A 16,048-nucleotide genomic window follows, 5' to 3' on the forward strand; every position below is an offset into this window, starting at 1 on the left:
TACTTTTTAAAAATAAAAAAAAATACAGTAAAATTTGTCCTTTTAGGGTCTTTTAGGCATTTTAGGCATTTAGGCCTTTAGGCATCATGTCCTTTAGGAATTTTTCAAAGTGCTTCAAAATGTACCCTGAAAGGACAAATTTTACTGCATTTTTTTTATTTTAAAAAAGTAAATAAAAATATTTCAGACAAGAATTAAGCATGGTCAAAGCATTCTGGTGGGAATGCAAATTGGTGCAGCCACTCTGGAAAACAGTGTGGAGGTTCCTCAGAGAATTAAAAATAGACCTACCCTATGACCCAGCAATAGCACTGCTAGGAATTTATCCAAGGGATACAGGAGTGCTGATGCATAGGGGCACTTGTACCCCAATGTTTATAGCAGCACTCTCAACAATAGCCAAATTATGGAAAGAGCCTAAATGTCCATCAACTGATGAATGGATAAAGAAATTGTGGTTTATATACACAATGGAGTACTACGTGGCAATGAGAAAGAATGAAATATGGCCCTTTGTAGCAACGTGGATGGAACTGGAGAGTGTTATGCTAAGTGAAATAAGCCATACAGAGAAAGACAGAAACCATATGTTTTCACTCTTCTGTGGATCCTGAGAAACTTAACAGAAACCTATGAGGGAGGGGAAGGGAAAAAAAAAAAGAAGTTAGAGTGGGAGAGAGCCAAAGCATAAGAGACTGTTAAAAACTGAGAACAAACTGAGGGTTGATGGGGGGTGGGAGGGAGCGGAGGGTGGGTGATGGGTATTGAGGAGGGCACATTTTGGGATGAGCACTGGGTGTTGTATGGAAACCAATTTGACAATAAATTTCATATATTGAAAAAAATAAAAAGAAAAAAAAAGAAAAATGCATAAGTAATGTGACTGCCAACAAAATCTAGTTTTAGATATTTTCATCCCCCCCAAAGATCCCTTGTGTCCCTTTTTAGTCAGCCCTGCCATCCTTTCTGCCTCTTGGAAACCAGTGATCATTTTTTTAATGGTTGTATCATTTCTAAAATGACAAATGACATCATACAGAGTGTGGCTTTTTTTTTTCCATTAAGTCTTTCCTTTCACTAAGCACAATGCATCTGAGGTTCATTCATGTTACTGCATGCATCAGTAGTTCATTCATTTTTCTTCCTGAGTAATATTTTATTGGGAATACAGACCACGGTTTGTTTATCCATTCAAAAGTTGAAGGATCACCTGAATTTTGAGTAAAATTGTTATTCTAATATAAACATTATTTGCTCTTTTATGTTCCTCTCCTTGATCATTCACCAATCCCAGGTGCTGTACAAGGTTCTCCAGAATAATTCATGTGCAAATACTGTTGTTACCTTGCTGCCCCCTATTTGTTGTTTCCTAAAAATGGTGGAAGTGAACCATATTCACTGGAATAGAGCTCCCATCTTGAACAACTAAACCAAAACATTAACATAAATATTTCATCTTTTAATTTTTGATAGGATAATTATCATTGGCAATTATGCTACTTTCTTCATTCAACCAATAGTTTCTGAGTACCTACTTTATTCCTGGAACTGATTTAAGTGCCCTGGAGAAAATGGCAAGTAAATACTTGACATAATTCCTGTGCGTGCAGAGTTTACAGTCTAATAAAGAAATATTCATTAAGTAAATGGTCATAAAAATTAAAGTAAAATATCAATAATAAAAATACTAGATGGGCTATGACACTTTAGATTATGGGATTAGGCCGAGGAAGCAAAGTTTGAGCAGAGAACAGATGAAAGAGAAGAGAACATTCCAGGCACAGAGAACAGGCACATGTCTCCATGTCAGGAGGGAACATGGTATGCATGAATTTTACAAGTTCAGAGAGCAAAAGAAATGAAGTTGTGACAAGAGACTTGAGATGCATATAAGGGCTAGATGGTCTTACAGGCCGAGCTGAAGAATTTATCACTAACCTAGAAGTATTTGGAAGTCGTTGTTTGGATTTATGTAAGAGAGTCGGAGTAATCAGATTTAAGTTTCAAAAACTGGTTCTAACTGACTACAGATGGAGATATTTTTCTGTTGTGCTTTAAAGGTGAAGTAAAGGGACCACAAGGCCAAAGTTAAACTCTGGCATTTAGCAAAGTATCACAACAATTCAGGCAAGAGATAATGGTAATTTGAACTAAGATGAAGTTGATTTGGATAGAGAGAAGTGAACTGACATCAGAAGTATTTCAGGAGTAAAATGACAAGACGTTGAATCAAATTAGATAAGGTAGTTTTGGAGAGGAGAATGAGGCATCTCCTTGGTTTCTAGCTTGTGTGGATGGCTTGATGTGCGTGTAATCTATGGAGATAGAAAATTCTCAGGTAATTATATGAGTTCAGTTTCACACTTTTTAAGCTTGGGGTGTTTTAAACATTCAAAAGTAGTTTGAAATGTGCAGATAGCTGTATGGGTCCACCTGGATCAAAAGAGTGCTCTATGGGACCCTGTGGCTCATGTGCATAGATAAGGATTGAAGACATGGTCATAGATTAGATTGGTTAGTGCAAGAATACAGAGGAAAATAGAAGAGTTTAGGAGTAAGCACTGAAAATTGCAACATTAAATGGACAAGAAGGGTATAATGATCCTGCAGGGAGATTTCAAAAGAACACCTACTGATATTGAGGAAAAACCAGGGATGTGCAGGATTATGGAAAGTCAGGGAGATGAGAGTGTTTCAGGAAGTGGAGAGAAGCCAACATAGCATATGCTCCCAAGAGATTTCCAGTGACTTTAGTGAGAGAAATGTTGGTGAAATGATGGGAGTAGAAGCTAGACCAAAGTGGTTTAAAGAGTAAGTGGGTGACGAAAACAAATGGAGGCAGAAAGCATGCACAACCCTTAGGGAAATATTACTGTGAAGGGGCAGTGGTAGGGGGTGAAAGGTGAAGAGGAAGAAAAGGTAGCAACTGACAGCATGACTATTTCAGTGAAGGTTTTTTCCCTTCGATTGTAAAGACGTGAACATGGTTAAGAAGCCAAGAATAGAATATATTAACAGGGAGAGGTGGAGAATAAGAGGCAAGGAAAACTGGAAGAAATGGGCTCTAGAAAATAGGTGGTAGAATTATCCTTAGATAGTTATTGAGAGAGAACCCCTTGTTTTTAACAAAAAAGATGTAGGATTATGCTTATGGTTAGGCAAGAAGAAAAAGTTGTCACTTTTTCCTGGCCAGTATTTTTCCTCTGTAAGGTAGAAGGTGAAGGCCACGAACTGAAAGGATCTATAGGGCAGTGGGTTGGAGGACTGAGCTGAGTAGAAAAGGTTGGAAATAAATTTTGTTTTGTGAGACAGTGAGTTAACAGAGAATGGCCATAGACTTGACACATATTGATCCCTGATTGGATTTCATTAGAATCATCTCTCTCTCTCTCATATATATGTGTGTGTGTGTGTGTGTGTGTGTGTGTGTGTGTGTGTATGTGTATATATACACGTATATATGTATGTGTGTATATATATGTAATACATATATGTATATATATATATTATATATATATTATATATATATAATTTCTAAGCATTATCAGGTTGCCAAACAAAACAGATGGAATCTGTACATTCGACTCCCTCTCCAAAACTGCTCCTCTCGCAATATTCACGCAAGCATACGTAGAAATGTACAGCTTTACAATTATAGTTTCTAGACAGCACCTGAAGTTATTATGACCAAATCTTCCATAACAATATATTTGCAACTACTTTTTAAGTGACACATACATAGAAACTATTTGTGACACATAGTTCACAGTAAATATTGAATTACATCTTTAATTTGAAGGGAAGTAAAGAATGAAGAGAAGAAACAAAGATCAGTAGACACCGTTTCCACTTAACAAACAATATGTCTTGCTTTATTTATAAAATATATTCAAGTTTTAGTCATGCTTTTTTGTCAAGCTAAAGTGAATCTTCCCATGAAGGATCTTTGTTTGTTGGTTGGTTGGTTGGTTTGTTTTGGGTGGGGGGAGCAGAGGGAGAAGGAGAGAGAGAATCTTAAGCAGGCTTCACACTCAGCACCAAGCCCGACTCAGGGCTCTACTCAGAGCTCAACTCAGGGCTCGATCTCACAACTATGAGATCCTGAACTGAGCCGAAATCAAGAGTTGGACGCTGAACTGACTGAGTCACCCAGGCACCTGTCCCATGCAAGATCTTTAATGCTTTACATTATAACTAGTCAAGAAACCCACTTATAAAGAAGATTGGGTGAATAGATAACAACAATGTCTGGGATGCTCAGAAAATGAATATTATAAAAGTTTATTAGCCCATACATCCCATGTAACCAAAATATAAGATAAAACTTCATAACTTATGTCTGTTTAATATCTTTCCTTTAATTCTAGGACAATTAAAGGAAATGTTAACAACACACAGTAATCCTCGAATATGACTAAAATAAGGGATGGCATCTAAAAATGACAATCTGTCTTCTTAATTTAGGATTCCTCATTCTATAGCCTGCAGGTTGTGCCCAATGATAAAGGTCTGTCTCATGTTTCCATATATGCTCTCTTATTCCTTTGAGTAGATGATCTTGTGTCATAAAACCCATCTCCTGTAACACAATATTCTGATTTTATTTTTTTTAAACCATGTAAGAGCAGAGTAAAAAAAATCTCTTAATAGGAACTATTTAAGAAGGAAAAGGGCAATGAGAAAAGATTCTGCATATAAAATAAAAAATGACCTTCTGTGGTGAATTTCACTATTTTTCACGTGTGACAAGAGTAATAAGTCTTGGCAGTTGGAACATGGTATTCACCTGAGGGCTGTCAATCATTCTCACTTTGAAAGACAGAATTTATGAATTGTCAGTATGCCTTTTAGGCAAGAAACCAGTGTTCATTAAGAGAAAAACTACAATAAATGCTCAGATAAATTGAAAATCAAAATGTTGCCTGGTCAGCTGATCTTAAGACCATATTACACATAATCTCCAGTTCATATGTTATAATAATTGGTAATATGTGAGATGTGCATGGCCAACTGCATGGCTATTACTGTGCTTTTCAAGTGGAATATAGTCTGGAGATCAATGGCTTGAGCTTTTCTCCCCCCTACATTCTATATAAAGTAAACTATTTGTCATTGAGCAACTCCCATAAATACAACTCTGCTACCAAAACTGCTGACAGCCTTGTAGGCGATTTTAGTAGTGGAAGCCAGGACTGAACACACTGAACTGCATTAGAGTTGGTCCCTGGAGAACGGAATTGAACTTCATTGGCAACAGCACAGTCAGAGTTCCATTTGACTCCTCATTAAACCTCTCATAGGGATTACAGCTCTTTCTCCGTGCCTGCTACTGCTTCTTTGCTATAGAAGAGATAGATATGAACACATAGGCATCGGCACATTTTTTACATATTTAGGAAAAGAGGGATGTTCTTAACGAAAACAAAGTGACTTACAGATTTTTTTTAAAAGCATCTTCCAATCTCTTGTTCATTAACAGCCTTATTAGTATTTCCAAAAGAAGCAGAATTTTATTTCAATTTGTGCACATTCATTTTTCAATGCCTCTCTTAGAGCACATAAGAGATTCTGTTTGGTCCATTTACCTTTTCTCCAGGAAAAGCGGCATTCGGGGTAAAATAGTTGGGGATAACCATCTCTGTCTTCTTTACCCGGCAGTACTGTTATGATAATGAAATCAGAGCAAATATTTTGAAATAACTGGTAAAGCACATATTACCACCTGCACTATATATTGCCCATGGCCATTCTTGCTGATTTGGAGTCTTGAAAATAGCATAATAAGATTTACCATACTTTGGAAGTATTGCACTGGAAAACCAGTCAATAGTTAAAAGAAACACTCTGCATGCTCTATGGATTGAAAACCCCACACTGCTGGTGATACAACATTCACATCCTTCTCGGGAGTCTCTCCTAGGAAGATTCCCAAGACTTATTGTTTTAAGTGCAATAAAAACAAATGAAACTTTTTTTTTTCCAGCAACAGCTAAGTAAAATACTCTTCTCCAGAGAGGAAATCTTCTGTGATTATGAAATAATGTCATCAGTCTTCAGGCCATCTAATCACAGTGTTACTTAATGGAATATTAATAATGCTAATTACTAATACTTTAATGGAGAATGCTTTACTGCTTTCTTTTCACTGCTATTGTTCCCCAGAAGTGATTCATGTGTACATAAGTGCTAAGCAAATTGTGGTATAAGTGATGAAAAAAACCCAGAAAGACAACATAGCAAATACTATTATGTAAAAATGTACCTCACTATTAAAGTTCTTTTTGCATTTACAAGATGACTGTATGATCAGTAGAATTGTTTTTTGCTGCCCTACATACACCAGCCAAGCCTATATCCCTGTAGCTACACACACACTCACATGCAGGTACACACACATATAACTACCTTTATGTATATAAGCAAACCACAACATGGCCACCTTAAAATCAAATTTGATTCAAAAGAGTTGTTAGCAATTTGTGAGTATGATTTTGTCGCTGGTCTAAACGTGTCTTTAGTTCTAGACATTAGATCACTTCAGTGCCACTTTCAGAAACATTTGGGAATAGAATGCTGCTTTCGGCAGCTTCAAACTAAAAGGAAAATATATCAAAGCAAAGCCCCTATGAGTGCAGTCCCAAGGATAAAATTTTCAGATAGCCCATGAGTCTGATCCAGAGCGAGGGAGAAGCAGTTAATATTTTCCCAAGGGAAAGAAAAGGTCCAGGCCAACAAAGAGAGGGTATAAAGGCACTAAAATGAGCATATAAGGGGGAAGAACATGGCAACAAAAGATACTTGCACAAAAGACACCAAAGACAATATTTTCATGGAAATTCAAACCACTATTGTACATTTATGTATACGACCATTTAGTACACAAACATACACATGTAAATATATTCAATCTAAACCTTTCTTAGACACACATATACATACCAACCAAGTGATTAGTATTTGGTCATTAGTTATCTAGCAAAAGGTCAAGTAAACGCAGCCCTGGATCCTTTTTCATGTCACTTCTCCCTAATGGTGGGTCTGAGACAAACTCTCTATATTCATAACCAAGGTCACCTTGCCTGTCTCCTGGTGCCCAAGCATGTCTCAAAGACAAATAGGAAGTTCTGTCACTGGCAAGGCACAGCAAGGGTCATTTACATGATAAGAAGGAGTGATTCATATTTGAATAGTGTACTCCATACTTATTTTGACAGACATTTTTCAAAAACTACACATAACTACCAAAGGGATATAAATACTTTGAAAATACACAGCTTGGAAATACTTGCCTGAGCTTCTAAAAGGTCACAGATTAGTTACTCACAAGTAATTCACATGTGTTAAGAAGCAAATGCTGTGAAAGCGGTCAAAGGTTACAAATTTTCAGTTACAAAATAAATAAGTCCAGGGGATGTAAGGTACAGGATGGTGACTTTAGTTAGTATTGGATATTTGAAAGTTGCTAGAAGAGTAGATCTTAGTTCTGCTCACAAGAAAAAAACATTGTAACTATCTGTGATGATGGTTGTTAACTAGACTTGTTTGGGTGATCATTTCACAATACACACAAACACTGAATCATTATGAGGTATACCTAAAACTAATACAATGCTATATGTCAATTATATCTCAATAAAAAATAGTTTGGGAAGGTCCTGTTTATCCTTCACCCAGCTTTCTTTAAAGGTAACATTTTATATAATTATAAAATCAGGAAACTGACATTAGTATGGTTCACAGTCCTAATTCAGATTTCACCAGTTGTACAGACACTTGTATGTGTGCACGCCGACGGAGGCGAACACTCCTGCGTCTATATGCAGTTTTATTACCTAGGTAGATTTCTGTAACCACCACCACAATCAAGATACAGAACTGTTTCATCACCACAAAGATTCCTAACATTACAGTTTTTTAATTACACACCTCTGTCCCGGAACTCTCTCCCCCACCCCCCACCCCCCACTGGTAGTTATAACCATTCTGGACAAGTTCAACAGTTTCTTTAATAGTTTCACATTTTTAAAGTATATGTTTATAAATACGTAATATATTGTGATCTCCCCTCCCCCACTTTAGGCGACCTGACAGACTTTGGTATCAAAGGGCAGCCCTTGAAATTTATATAAGAACTGATTTCAAACGGATAATGTATTTAATTGTGCTACTTCCTCCCGGGGAGGAGTGGGACGGAGAGAATGGAATCATCCCCATCAAACACACAGGCACGCACCACGCATTCCATCACCCCAATCACAACCACCGCTCCCCTCCGAGTGCTTTCTGTACTTTTACAACAGCAACTGAGAGCAGATGTAGGAAGATTGAGAGGAGACTGGGATCCGCTCCCCAAGTTGCTCTAGAGGAGTCAGGGAAACCCCCGCACAACTCCGGAGTCTCAGAGACGGTGGAAAGGGTTGGGGCGGAGCCTGGAGTGGGGGTTGCCCAGCAAGAAGAGGCGGCAGGCGGACCCCGGTGGGAGGGCTGGGAGGCTGCTGTCACTTTATGAGCCCGCAGACCAGACTGAGAGTATCCTGCTGCGGGAGGACCGCGGCCGGCTGGGTGCAGGGCCCCGGCCTCTCGCTCACCACGCGCACCCCGCGTCTCCTCCGGAGCCTCGGTGGCGGCGGCGGCGGCGGAGCCTCGCCCACCTCAATCCCCACCCTCTCCATCCTTAGCTGTTAAAGAACAGCAGCGCCTGGCACGTTCCTGGCGGACCTCGGGCGCAGAAGACGAAAGGAAGCAGGCGCAAGGGGACTGGGAAGGCAGCATGCGCCCGCCGGGAACAGCCTCGGCGCCCACGGTCTGAGGCGGCAGCCTCACTTCGCCATTGTGAGCCGCCGCCGGGGGAGCTCGCACGCGCCGCGGACCCCCCGGGTCCCCGTCGGCACCGTGATGGGGCACCTGCCCGCGAGAACGCGCGGAGGCCGCCGCCTCCTGCCTCTGCTCTGGCTCTTTGTGCTACTCAAGGTAGGGGAGCGCCCCCCCCCACCCCCCACCCCGCCCCTGCCCCGGCAGTCCTGCCTGCGTCCGCGCTCCGACGCCCGGCTCCATCCCGGGGGCTTGATGGCCGGGCCGCTGCACGCGCCGGTCGTGCAGCCGGGCGCAAGCTTTGTCCTTGCGTGTGCTTGTTCCCGGCGGTTTTGAGGGATGGGATGGAAGAACAGGCAACTTTGCTCCCTCCAGCTTTCGCCCTTTGTGCTCTTTTTTTTTTTTTTTTTCTTTACCGCGGCTGGTATCCACGTCAAAGGTGGGCTTGTTAGGTAGTGTTTCACCAGGCAAAATGAGGTCACTTTTCCTTCTGGTCACTACTGCAACTCCAGTGCTCTCCCCAACGGTGTGTGCGGCTGCTTTGTCTCAATTTACTTTCTGCTGGAACTATGCACCTGGGGCTGAGCTCCCTGTTCGCAAAGGACTGCCGGGGTGGTTCGTGAGCATGGTTTTCTTTGAATAAAGACTGTCAACTTGAGCCTGGAGAGAACTCTTTTCCCCAGGTCTTCATCTTCAACCTCATCGTTCCCCTTACAAAGTCTTTAGACTTTCCCCCACCTTATTTACAAAGGCTGGTATCTCTAAATTTAAGTGGCAGAGAAATCTGTGTCATTAACTTTTTCGAGTTTTCTTTGGATTCTGCTGCTTTAGGCTGTGATTTTGAGGAAAATGAGAAGCAAGGGGGCTGCTTAAAAAAATCCTACTTTGTTAACTATGCTGTGCATGAAATCTTTCAGACAAATTTCAGCTACATGTTTGCTTGGAAAGTAGTGTGGAGTTGTGAGGTAATTGTCTACCACTTGTGTCCTCAGTGGGTCTAGCTTTTCCTTTCCTCATTACTCCTTTTCCCTTCCTGGCAAAGTAGGTCACAGGTGACTGGGAGCTATCCTTTCAGCACCACCGTGATTGCTACCTTGGAAATGGATGTAACGTTAATGGATGCAAAGGTTTCCTTACCAAAGAGTCACTTTTTGCTTACGTGTACCATTAATTATGAATGCTTGACAAGGAGACAGTGCAACAGGACCAATGGATTGAGAAAAGCATCAATTTTAAATATTCCATATCTTTATGGCTCTTAATGGAATATAGGAAAAAAACAGTTTCAAGGAGAAAAAGCAACAGAGTAAATACATGAAATTTTAAGTTATATTTAATATGTTTTCACATTTTTCTTACGTTTTAAATGATAGTTTTATTTAAAATCTGGCAAATGATAAGTTCGGTCATAGGCTTTTACTCTAGGAGATTGCTCTTTTAGCATACCCCACAATTGTATTAGATTTATTTAAGCTTTTTATTAATTTTCTACTTGTCAAATTCTGTCATAACTATTATGTCTATGCAACCCTTGTCATGAACCCCAAGTGGGAGATGGCATCACCACACATGTTTCTAAGTAACAGCTAAGACCTACATGTATGACATCTGCTCCAAATCCAACCTTTGGCACAACCACGGGTTTTTATTTGAATTCTTCATAACGTGTGAGAATTTCAGGGATGTTCAAATGATGAGTTTGAGAGTGGGGGTGGAGCGCTGCAATTAAAATGTACAAAATGTGGCAAAACTTCTAATCAAAACCTGATACAGATGTGAGAAAATGCAGTCACTGTTGGCATAATAGTAGTCTCAGTGACTGTAATAGAGGTTCACCCTATTCCACATAATAGGTGTATTTTTGCCCATTTGCAGATGGATGTCAATTATGGTTGACTGCATCACATAGTAAATACATTGATAAAGCTTGTCATTTAAATAAATATTGTAATGGGACAACTATGTAAATGTGGTTTTGTGTCGTCTTAATATAAAGTATATCAGAGGAAAAAAATTATATGTATATATACTGAATACCCATCAGGTGCCAGTCAGTCTTCCGGGGACTTCATATATGCTATTTCATTAGGCTTAATCTGTTACAGTTGACAAAGAGATGTTCACAGTGTTAAATTGGGCACAAAGGATAATGCATTTACATTTGGGAATAGTATATTACGTGATAAAATGGGCATATCGTATCATCTCTTTACAATTTGGAGATATATTTGCCTTCAAGGTTTTGAACAAGTGTCAGTAAAGTAGTCCTGAAAACAATTCCGTTATTAAGTAGCAGATTGTTGATTGAATCCCAATGATAAGCTCTGTGTGCTGAGTCAGAAACATTCATCCAACCTCACCCAAATCTCTGTAGCTCTCATTATGTCAACAAATCTTTCACTACTCCACATGAAGTGTCTTCTATATAAGAATAAAAATTCTTAAAAGCGATAAAGTTAGAGAAACTAAAATATGAGGCTTGATTTATAGTATTATCTTTTTCACAAATCAGAAGCAAGCAACTGGGTATAAGTGACGGGAAGTCTAAAAATTTGAATCTGTATGATTGGCTATAACTAGTTTCATTGAGGTAGCCTAAATGAGCCTGGGCATGGAAATGGAAGCCTTTGTGCATCATTCCTTATCCCTAGCTAAGTGATAGGGACATTTAATCGGGCATCTCAGATTGTCTAAATCATCCCCTGTATGCTGTAAGGCTAATATCTGCACAACTAGTGTTGCATAAACAATGTTAATTATGAAATTTAAAAAAAAATTTCATAATCAATATTGATGGTGTATATAACAATAGAAAAAAAAGTAGAACTCTATTATCAAGTATACTGGGAACTACCAGTCTGGAAATCTTCTACCCACATATGAATGTAAATGGAGTATTTATCTGATGAGTCTCCTTCTTGTGCGTCTTCCCATAATTCCCAGGGAAAGCAATATAATTTCTCTCACCTATCCTATCTTTACTAAACCTCTTCTTGAAAATTGCTTCCTGTATCAGTTCACTCGATATCAGTATTTTGTCAACTAAAATGCAAATTGTAGAATATGACATCATAGGAATTTAAATTCTGCCTTCCCTGAAATGGTGCTCATTAGTAGTCAAGTGGAATGTTTCTCTAAACTCATAGGCTTGGCATGAATCCTTCTTTCTTTACTTAACCTCCTCTCTATATTTTTCTCTGTGTCTGCTCTTACCTGATGTGTAATTAAAGAACATTAAATTTGAAAGAGGACTTAATTATATTTTCTGAAAGGAGGTTTATGTTTAATTCTATAAAACATGAGTGTTATGATGTTGGCCATAGTACTCCTATTTAGGAGAAATATCCACTTTCCAAGGTCTGTCTGCCTTTCTCCACCATTCTCTCTCTCTTTTCCTCTTTCTCTTTCTCTCCCTCTTCTCATCCCTCTCTCTTTCCCTTTCTTTGACTCTCTCTCCCTCTCTCTTTCTCTGTCTCTCTCTGTCTCTCTCTCTCTCTCTCTCTCTCTCACACACACACACACACACACACACACACATGCACACAGACACACACACGAAATAATTTTCACTTCCTCATGGAGGTTTCATTCACATTCTATATTATACAACATTAGCAGATGAACTATAATGTTTTCATCTTTCTGGAGCAGCTTGAACCACCCTCCTCGTAATGAAGTTTGCTGTCATTAACTCCTCTGTCAATCGACTCCTTTGATAAATGTTGTGGCCAACCTTTTAGAGAAACTCTTTCGCATATGACATTGCCAGTTAGTTGGAGAAGGTTCACCGGGCAGGGCTTCTACTGGGGATTGAGTAATCCTTCCAACTGTCCACATGTTTGCCTTTGTTCTTTGTTGCGTGACAGATTATTGTTACCTGAAGGAATAAAAAATCCACACCATACCCCTGCCTCATTTTGGCCCATAAGAAAATGCACATCTGTAGGCATAAGTAATTAAAAACAATGTAAGAATTGTACTTTTTTAAAAATTTTTTTCATGTTTATTTGTTTATTTTGTGTGAGAGAGAGATAGAGCACAAGCAGGGGAGGGGCAGAGAGAGAGACAGAATCCCAGGGAGGCTCTGTGCTGTGAGTGCAGAGCCCAGTGCAGGGCTTGATCTTGCAAACCATGAGGTCATGACCTGAACAGAAATCAACAGCCAGAAACTTAACCGGCTGAGCCACCCAGGCACCCCTTTTTGTACTTTATTTATTTATTTATTTTTAATTTTATTATTTAAAAAACTTAATGTTTTATTTATTTTTGTGAGAGAGAAAGACAGAACATGAGCAGGGGAGAGACAGAGAGAGAGAGGGAACTATAGAATCTGAAGGAGGTTCTGGGCTCCGAGCTGTCAGCACAGAGACTGATGCGGGGCTTGACCCATGATCTGAGCGGAAGCTGGTTACTTAACCAACATCCAGGCACCCTTGCACCTTATTTTTAAATGTGGCACTATTTCTAGCATCTAAATGTCCAACTTAAAGTTATTTAAACTTATAAGCACATTGACTCTTGAGTTTTATGAATACAATTTCAACTTGAGTCTTGAGGGTTTGCAAAGGACCTTTGGTGTTGGATACACTTGGTGCACCTATTTAAGCCATTGTGATTGGCAGCAGTGTGGCACAAGAGAAGGCTTAACAGGAATGACCATAGGTATTTCTCATTTTCTTCCTAATTTAATGCCTTCAGCTACACAGTTTCAGTGCTGCATTTTCAGAAGCATAGCCCCACTGCAATGATAAGCTTCACTAGAAAGCACCTAGTATGTTCATTTTATTACTCCAAATACATTTATTTTTGTTTTCTTTTTAATTTTTAATGTTTATGTATTTTTGAGAGAGAGAGAGAGAGAGAAAGAGAGAGACAGAGTGTGAGTGGGGGAGGGGCAGAAAGAGAGGGAGACACTAATCTGAAGCAGGATCCAGGCTCTGAGCTGTCAGCACAGAGCTTGACATGGAGTTTGAACCCACCAACCGTGAGATCATGACCTGAGCCAAAGCCAACGCTTAACTGACCCAGCCACTCAGGCGCCCCTATGTTTATTTTTGAAATAAAGGAAAGTGTATTGCAATTTTTTGTCTCCCACTGTGCTTAGTATGTGGAATTAGGCAAATGATAGAAGCTTCATAAACAGAATTTCAATTTTCAGCATTATATAGTTTCTGACAGAAAAGTGTTAAATACCATCGTATTGATTTGTGAACACATCTTTAAGGAAAACATGAGAAAATTATCATTTTGTGAATTAAATCATTATAATTACATTGCAGTCATTACAGTAAAAAATAATAAAAAGTTACCAGTTCCTTATATCAAGAACTTATTAAGATTATGAATCAAAATACCAAGGTGTTATTTTTTCCAAAAATGCAGCACTGTTGATTGCTCATTTATTCACCACTGCATTTGCTATCATCTATATAAAAGCAAAGTTGAAATAATAGAAGAAATCGCTTTCGTTACCTCTACATGTGACCTGCAGCTTCAGCCAACATCCAGCCAGCTCTGCAAGTCATATTCTTGCTTCCTCTTCCATATCATCATTCTTCTGTGACCACTACCAGCTAGAGCTGACAAAGATTTCTGCATTCTTCTAATAGAAACCACTCTAATTTTTGCCATAACGTTGCCCTTGAGAGAGATGAAGCCTTTCCTACACCCCAGTCTTGGTTCTATTTATGGTGGTATTTAATCCAAGAGCATAACTCAAAGCCTTAAAGACTTCTTTGTGCACCTGTGTCCTTTATTTGAAGAAGCAAAACAAGGCTGACGTGGCACAAGTGGAATGAGCCAGGGGGTGAACGGGTTGCGACGAAGCTAGAGGCAGATACAAAGACTCGTATCCTCATCTCTCCTGGTGCTATTGGCTCCAACAGGTGCCGTAGTGCTTCCACCAGCTCATCAGGGCAATATGTAAATAACCTCATTAAGCACCTCTCTTGTAATCTACAGTCACTAATTATTCCTAATTACTAAGTTTGTCTTTTCACAAGCTTGTCCTTGGGCTCCAGAGCACTGATCCTTAGGCTGTTTTTTTTTCCTCTGAACATGGTGCCTTCAAATTTACTTCTATAAGTACAACCATATTTTATCCTTGTGTCAGAAAACCGTTCTCAACTCTTTCATTTAAAATCTAATTCTCCAATGAAAGATGTCTGCTTTCCTAGACATTCTAGTTACCTAAAAGGCCAACTCCTTTTACTCCTGAATATAGTAGAACCAACAAACAGAGGATGTTCGAAACGAAGTTCTAGAGGTTTCTTGGTAAGGAAGATTTTTCCTTTCCTTTTTTGTCAAGAAATTGAGATGAAAGAGAGAAAAATGATAGTTGCTTGGGAAAATACTTCAGAAACAGAGAATCAGAACTGCCAATAGGACTCTGAGTTTGAGAATTGTATTAAAAATTATAAATATTCATGTTGATTTTTGTAAGGAAATTAATATAGGGAGAATTAGGAAATCAAATGAAAAGGAAGTTTGATGAAAACAAATGTATTGCCATCTTTCTATTTATATGCAAATAAATTTCTTATTGAATACTCTTCATTTATTTGGTTTCCCACTCTTCCTAAATAGGAATGCTGTGCAGCTCATTTTTCTAACAAAAACTGGTCTTATCATAAAGTGAATTAAAACCAAATGAACCTGCTAATTTTTGTAACTTTACTAAACAAATTAAAAGCATTTATCTACAATGTAGGGGTCCAAAATCAGAATTGTATTCCATAATACTAATGTGTATGTGATGTACATGACAGATGTTTCCCTTTTTTTCTGTATCACCTCATTTAACTGTTTTTCAGGTAACAGAAACTTTGTGTTTGTTTTCTTTCTACCACACCTACTTTTTTATAATAGATTATTTGTATGTGAGAAAATATCATGGGTCTACCAGGTCCTTAATCCTTTTCTTTCTTTATGGCCTCCTATTGACCAAGTGATGCACAGAGACATTTCTGTCCCTTGTTCCCTTTACTCTTAACCCATATCAGAGACCAACTATAGCCCTGTGTGCTGAACTTGATTTTGATTCCCTCTTGGTTCCTCTCATAGGAGCTTGTGATTGGCATGTACAAATAAGATGTTAGAGAATTCCACAGAATCTGCAGTGCCCTTTCCATATTTGGTCTGATCTGAGTTCTGATTCCTAACTTCTTCTACCCTACTTTCTGAATCAGGATTCTATTTTGATTAACTCTAGCATTACTGGCTTGTGATCCTGGCTTTA

The 16,048-nt window shown here is 39.0% G+C and overlaps 1 protein-coding gene across 2 annotated transcripts in view; it reads left to right on the forward strand.

Moving 5' to 3' along the window:
* Positions 1–8,369: 8,369 nt before the first annotated feature.
* The window catches only part of PTPRO (protein tyrosine phosphatase receptor type O), a 239,019-nt gene continuing 231,340 nt past the window's right edge, over positions 8,370–16,048 (forward strand). For both annotated transcript variants that reach the window (XM_078450066.2, XM_078450067.2), the window contains exon 1: positions 8,370–8,970. In XM_078450066.2, the coding sequence (XP_078306192.2) occupies positions 8,896–8,970 (75 nt within the window). In that variant the 5' untranslated portion in view covers positions 8,370–8,895. The remainder of the gene's footprint in view (positions 8,971–16,048) is intronic.

The sequence above is a fragment of the Panthera onca genome, chromosome B4, assembly GCF_046562875.1.
Source record: "Panthera onca isolate mPanOnc1 chromosome B4, mPanOnc1 haplotype 2, whole genome shotgun sequence".
In the NCBI taxonomy this organism is placed as follows: domain Eukaryota; kingdom Metazoa; phylum Chordata; class Mammalia; order Carnivora; family Felidae; genus Panthera; species Panthera onca.